The sequence below is a fragment of the Belonocnema kinseyi genome, chromosome 1 (genome assembly GCF_010883055.1).
Source record: "Belonocnema kinseyi isolate 2016_QV_RU_SX_M_011 chromosome 1, B_treatae_v1, whole genome shotgun sequence".
Lineage (NCBI taxonomy): Eukaryota > Metazoa > Arthropoda > Insecta > Hymenoptera > Cynipidae > Belonocnema > Belonocnema kinseyi.
Genome location: NC_046657.1, coordinates 180865358 through 180873014, shown reverse-complemented (window position 1 = coordinate 180873014; position 7657 = coordinate 180865358). Strand labels below are relative to the sequence as shown.

Genomic DNA, 7657 nt, shown 5'->3' with positions numbered 1-7657 from the left:
AAGTCCGCCATTTTGAATTTTGAAATTTCGACCTCATTTTCGTAATCAGCGACCCAAAAAACCATATATGACAACTCGGCAAAGCAAAATTTTCAATTCCTGAGTTTTTATAAGGTTTTCAGTATTTCGAATCACTTCGCCGCACGAAGTCCCTGCGGAGAGTCAAAAAAATTGCCAAAAACTGGTTTTCTAATACGAATCGAGCAAAATCCTTTTGGCAGGACATTCTTAGATGTATTACCTATGAGAAAATTAAAAAAAAATCGATTTTTTGAAATCCATTCGGAGGAACACCCCTTTAAATTGAAATAACATGCAAAAAATTTTTTTTTAACTCACATAGAATCATCGATTCCGGCGCCATCAAGCAAAGTACCTGCTGCTGCGGCAATATCCAGGACATCCTTTTGCTCTTGCGTTTGACGAATTCTTGCTTCACAAGTCGCAGCGTCAGCTTTCTTTTCAGCAATGAGTATGCGGTTCTCATCTTCTTTTCGGGCATACTCGTGGCAGTTTCTGCCAAGTTCCAAGTCCATACCATACATAAAAAGCAACAAAGCTATTACTCCTTCGTTGAAAGTGCCAGCAGCGACAAATGCAGCAATCTCTACTATTTTTGAACCAGCAGGAAGTATTTTTGGAGTAATTTTCCAAATTAACTGGTTTAAAATTTTAATTATTGTTTTGCGTGAAGTCACCAACACACCTCTCCAAGAGCTCTCCTTTGCTGAGTTCTTCATAAATAGCCTTGATAGCTGATGAAACGTCACTTGGTAATGGATCGTAGTCGTGTTTGTGTGATAAGAGAGTTTTTATTGCTGAAGCTCGCTGCCAAGTGCACTATGAGTTAGGGTCCTTTGGACATTTATGGTGCTGTGGATTTTTGTCTGCGGAGATATAATGAAAATAAATTGCCCATATAGCGTCTCTCATATTTTGCACCGAAAAGCAGTTTCTTCTTATAGCTAGGCCATAATAAACAGTTAACTTATCAATAAGTTTGCCAATAAGTTTGCCTTTGCCAGACAGTTTTTTTTTCTAATTATTTTACCGGTCTTGGTTTTTTTTTCTTCACAAGTTTTATTGACCAAATCACGTAAGCGCTTGCCCATCCTCTTCTGCACATGTCCTACGCATTCTTTTTTATTTATAATAAAATCTTCTTCATAAGGTTTGGCATTAAGAAATCCGGAATATGTTTTGGATTCCTCGTCACCAATATAATTTAAGTACCTTAGGCCGTATTTTTCAAAAGAGCGTTGAAACATTTCAACGATTGATGAAACTTCCATATTACCAGCTGGTCCTTGGTGATTGGCACTACATTCGTTTTTGCCAATAAGATCTTCCTTCCGCTCTTCAAATTGTATTGTGTTCGGTTTTTTTCCAAACTTCACATAATTTACAATATGAACATTTTATAAAAATATCCAAAACTTTTTCGCTATAATAACCAATTAACATAGACACACCGTATAATGATGAAAAACCGCGCTTTTTCCAAGTACCATCGCCTGATACAGTTACATCGGTCGTATCATCAATACCACTTTCATCAGACGTTAATTGTTTTTCTTCTTTTGCAGCCGATGAGATAAGTGTTTCAGCAACCACCTGAACACAGTGATGAATTTTCTGAACATAAAAATCATATGTCAACTTATTCAAAAAATAAGAACTTATATCCATCAAGCCACATAATTTTTTACATCCGGCAAGTCCTAAGCCTACTACTCGCATCACAAATATAAATCTACGATTTATTTCATATGATTTACCAATTTTGTGACACGATAAAATGTATCTAGGCTGACATTTTTCACACTCTACGCGAATTTTGAAACCAAGGCCAACTTTCACACACTGTTTAAAATTCACTTTACCATTACATATTTTGTCCTCTCCATTCTCATTTATTACATTAGAACACTTCACAAAAGTAGATAGTGTTGAAAAAACTAAAAAAAATCGATGATTGCATACTGCAGAATATCGTTCTCTGGCACGTGTTTTTCATCTTGGCTTTTGAGTATTTTCGCCGACGTGCTGGTGAAAGATTCGTCGTCTATCTCAGCAGTTTTCGGATTAAATGATTGTTTTCTTTTCTTTGGTCTATCTTTTCTTGAACCACTAGTTGTTCTATCAGATCATGTAACTTTACACATATTTTATAAATAAAAATTTGCAAACACTTATAGTAAAAACTCAGAAACACTTATAACCTCAAATCAACCTATTTGCTCAAGAAGCAACAATCAACTAAAATATTAAGAACTTGTTAGAGTTGCCCTTGAATTGTAAAAGAAAGTGGGACAGGCCGACCAACTATAGCTACGCAGCTGCTTCTGTATACCTGCGAAGCGCTCCACTGACGTGGCCTGATGGGCGGAACTTCATAAGGGTCTATCTCTTAGAATTTTACTTGTATTGATTTGAAATTTTAGGAGAATATTTTAAACATATAGGTGTGACAAGTGATGAGACTGATTCCATAAAAACCGTATATTTAAAAATTATTCGACACATCTGCCATCCCTTTCAAAGTAGTCCCCTTGGGCAGCTATACAGGGATCCAGCGCGTTTTCCACGCTTCGTAATTTTTCTGGAACGCTTCGACTGGGATGTCCGCGAGTACCCTCGTCACGGCCGCTTGGATGTCCGTAATCGACTCAAAATGGGTTCCTTCGACCACCGATTTTGTTCTAGGGAACAGAAAAAAGTCACAGGGTGATATCGGACGAATAAGGCGGCTGATACAGAACGGCGATTCCTTTAGAGGCCAAATACTGGGACACGCTGAGGGTCGTGTGGCACGGTGTGTTGTCGTCATGAAGGATCCTGTTACGAGTGATGTCTGGGCGCACCCTGTTGACTCGTTTTCGCAATCTTTCGAGTACTAGGCGATAGTAGCCTTGATTTACGGTTTGCCCCGAAGGAACAAATTCTTTGTGGACGATTCTATAGCTATCAAAAAAGGTAATGATCATCGTTTTCACCTTCGACTTGCTCATGCGAGCTTTTTTCGGGCGGGGGGCGTGCGGAGACACCCATTGTGAACTTTGGCGTTTGGTTTCCGGGTTGTATTGGAAGAACCAGCTATCATCGTCTGTAATAACTTGGTCAAGCAGCGTGGGATCATTTTCCACTTGTTCCAAACAGTCTTCTGCGACGGTCATTCGATGCTGCTTTGCTCCTCAGAAAAGTTCTTTGGAACTATCTTCACGCACAACTTTTTCATCCCAAAATCGTCGGTTAAAATTTGTCTGTTTCACGGTTCTTACCCAGTTCCGAGGCCAACATTCGAACTGTTAAACGCCGATCTTCACGGATTAGGTTGCGCACACGCTGCTCATTCGCGTCATTCCGCACCTCGACTGGTCTCTCGCTGCGCGCCTCGTCTTCCACGCTTTCACGCCCCTTCTTAAACTCTTTATGCCATCGAAACACCTGGGCACGACTAAAAGCACTATCATCATGCATTTTTACAATTTTAGCGTACGTTTCCGAAGCTGTTTCGCCCAATCTCGCAAAATTTTATCGCGGCACGTTGCTCTAGCTTTCGTTTCTCCATTTTCGTGACGAGCATTACCAACAAACGTCTACTCAACACGACATAGCAGGCGAACTAAACAAGCTCGAGCGATGATGAATATATCAATGGAGAGGGGAAAGGAATTTTAAGGTCGCAGGTTAACCACAAGCGCAGCAATAAAATCAGTCTCATTACTTAATTGTCACATGTAGTATTTGCATCCTCGTCCATTCTTATTTTTCGAATAATCGCAAATGTTTTAATCAGGTGTTACTGTTTTAATAAGAGTCAACTTTTAATCTTGTCCTAATAAGTATCCATTGATCGAATTAAATATGGAACATTGGCATAAAATATATACTCATCTGTTAAGTCGTCTTCTTAAATGAATATATTTGCATTCTTGCCCATGCTTATTTCGGAATGTCTTCTTTTTTTATTAACAGGCAACTTTTATTCTCTCCTTAATACGTATCCTTTAATAGATTTAAATATGGAACATCGGCATGTAATATATGGGTCATTCCATGTCAGATTTAACACTAAAATTTAAATTCACTCAAAGTTATATTTTTCTTGATTTTAAAACAAAAATAGAAGACACGTATTTTTTCTTTTCAATATGATATGTGAAATTCACAAGTTATCATTATTTGATCTTTCAGAATTTAATGAAGATCATTTTTTTGAATTGCTCAAAAGCAACAATTATTTATTCATTAGAATCTGGATGTTTTATAATGAAGTTCATAATAGTTCATACTTTGACTGTGTAATATGCGAAAAATATTAATTATTTATTTATTCGGGAAGCATGCAAAAATGTTTCACAAATTGCATTTACAACAAAAACGTATCTCCGAAATGAAATTTTTTCCTATGTAATTTTACAATATACTTCAGAGAGTATCTCACGAAAATTTCAGAGTGGACCGTCAATAAGTTTTTGAGATATAACAAATAATGTAGAGCCGTGTTACTTTGAGCGCGAGCTGCTGCATCGTCTTACCCAGTCTACCACGAGCATGTAAAGTCGAGTTCGTTAACTTACGTAATCGTGGATATTTTCCCAAAGGCTTCCAGTCAATCAACTTTGAATGAGAGTCAGCTATAGTTTTTTTCAAATTCTGTTAAATAAATTATGTTTACCAAATTCGTTATATGCATAAACAATTTTTTTATTATTATCAAAAGAACAATAATTCGTACAAGATGTAGTATTGTGAAGGAAAACATTTCTATACAGCACAGTAAAATCGTTAGTTACGAATTTCCTTATCTATTTCGCTTTTCGTTTCAAAGCTCGCTTTGATACATTTTTTGAAATACTAACATATTCAAAACTAGGACAAGAAGAGTAAATTCTCACTTTTAATTGGTGATTTTGCACGGGTTCGATGTAATGTAACTTTTGTGTCCCCTTTACTGTCACGCAATTTTCAAATCGAACTTTTAAAAATTCAGCAGCTGCTTCATAATCTCGTTCATTTTTGTAAATCACCGATATATTAGAAAAACACCCGTCATTTTTTGCCCACTCATACAATTCCAATGCCGAGCTCATTTGACTATTTGCACTCATTTGTAGACTTGCTCTTCGTGCTTTTTTTCCGAGCCCCACCTCCTCCGTCACAAGGGCCTTTTCCATGTGCGGTGGCTTGAAAATGCCACTTTGCAGATCGACCGAAATCTTGCTCATGGTGATAAATAGTTGAAAAATGTTTCGGGTTTTTGGATTGCTGGGGCGCTCCGTCCGAAAAATAAATGCATTCACTCAGATTTGGATAGAAGCTCCAAAGAAACTTGTTAAATTCTTGTAAAAATACGTAAACTGCGACTGAGTCGTGTTTTTTACTGTCCGAAATAAAAACCAAAGTCTTATGCTGAATTGAACCATCATTTTTGAAATAAAAAGCTATTGGGAAAATTGTTGCCTGATCGTTATTCCAATGAACACAAGGGCAGCAGTTTAGATAACAAACGCATAATCTTCTGCAGAATCACAAATTACAAGACATTGCTCATCTTGCAAATTTTTTTTTTACATTTTTGTAACAAATTGCCTGTTCATTCACGATGTGACTTCCTGTGAAAGAAGGAATTATTATGCTACTATCTTTGCAATATTACTGTGAAGTATAACTAAATATTTAATTGTGTCTTAGAATTTTTGATGTTTTTAAAATGGAAGAAACCAGGCGAAAATAATGAAAAACTTAATAAACAAATTTAAAAATTGGAGTTTACTGATTTGTTTTACGAGCATTTAACTTAACTCAATAATTGCGTTAAATAATATTGAATTTTATCAAATAACTTTTTCTACGCTGTTTACCTGATGCCATTAGCTTCATATTTTCATGGATGGGACAAACGAAAAAAATATTTGTTCCGCCCGAAACAAGCCAAAATACAATGCTCTGGCCTGAGCGAGCAAAATTTACTCAAGCCAACTTTCATATTAGTATTTTCCTTGATAATTTTCAAGTATATTTCTTTCAAGTTTCTCAATATTAAACGTTTTTGGAAAACAACGGATTTCCCATTTATGTTCAACGATTTTGTATCTTTTTGCCCAGGCATTGGAGAACTAACATCGTCGTATTCATAAAACTCTTTAATTTTAGTTTCTGTTTCGGCAGAAATAACTTCACCTGCAATTAAATAAACCGATAAATTTGCATTAAAAAAATTTTCAACATGGATTACGTTAAATGTTTATGCAGCTAACAGCTATTAAAATTAATTAATGATAAATGACTTTATAATTCCAACTACTGATAACCACCTCTGTTGGGAGGTGTTGAAAAAATCCCCTCTCTCAGTGTAAACTCTCGAGCTTTGCGCATGAAGTAACGCGAAGTATTCATTAATTTAGCTGTCTTACGCACAGACCTTTTTTTCCCAAAACTGTCAATATTTGAATTTTCTCTTGCTGGCTTTTATTTGGGTCATGAAACTTTGCTTTTAATTCAGAAATAAACTGAGGACTATTTTCATATTCATCCTACATTGAGTAAACATGACACAAATATTTAAATGTAAAAAACATCGATAATTAATGAAAAATTTCTAAAACAACAACTTTGGATTCAGAATCGGAAAGCGAAAAAATGTCATCTGAGGTGTGAGGGTCAGAGTCACTTGAATTCTCAGGGTTAAAGTTGAAGTCATTTGACGTTGTTATTCTGTCTGAATAAATTAATCACATGCATAAAAAAATAATAACGCGATTTGGAGAAAATTTGACCAACTAATAAAGCAAGTACTCACTCGTTTCTCTAACGCACTGATTCCCGATTTTTTTCTACATGGTGCACAAAAAACGTAGCTTGATCTTAAAAATTGTAATTTCCCTAAGATCAATTTTGACGGGTGGCGTAAATTGGTCCTTTGACTTTTTAAAGAGCGCGTTTTTTCATTGAAGAGATTACAGCACTGGATTTTGAATTTTACCACCGACATTTTTAACAAAAAATGCAAAACGAAACACTGCGTGAGTGAAGCTGAACTGCCGACTGTCAAAAATCGACGCATTCAAGAAAAATGGCAAATGTGCAAAACATCGTGTTTTGTTTTGGTCGTGGTGTCAACAAGCTAGATCTTCGTCTCCGCTAGACACAATCTTAGAACAAGGTCGCACGTGTATTGGTCGAAGAATTTGTTAAACATTTTTGCATGTTTCCCGGATAAATAAATAATTAATATTTTTCGCATATTACACACTCAAAGCATGAACAATTATGAACTTCATTATAAAACATCCAGATTCTGAAAGTTCAAATAATGATAACTTCTGAATTTCACATATCATATTGAAAAGAAAAAATACGTGACTTCTATTTTTGTTTTAAAATCAGGAAAAATATAACTGAGTGAATTTAAATTTTATTGGTAAATGTGACATGGAATGACCCATATACATATTTGTTATAAGTCCTCTTCTTAAATGAATATTTTTATAGTCTTGCTCATTTTTTTTTTTGCGAATAATCGCAAATGTCTTAATCAGGTGTTACTCTTTTAATAAGAGTCAACTTTTAATCTTGCCCTAATCAGTATTCATTGAACGAATTAAATATGGAACATTGGCATGCAATATATGCTCATTTGTTAAAAGTCGTC

At 35.6% G+C, this 7657-nt stretch overlaps 1 protein-coding gene across 1 annotated transcript; it reads right to left on the bottom strand.

The window, feature by feature from the left end:
- Positions 1-2720: 2720 nt before the first annotated feature.
- LOC117181538 lies at positions 2721-3176 on the bottom strand. The gene has a single exon (XM_033374333.1). It carries the CDS (start codon positions 3174-3176, stop codon positions 2721-2723), a length of 456 nt encoding a protein of 151 aa, XP_033230224.1.
- Between the last annotated feature and the right edge of the window lie 4481 nt (positions 3177-7657).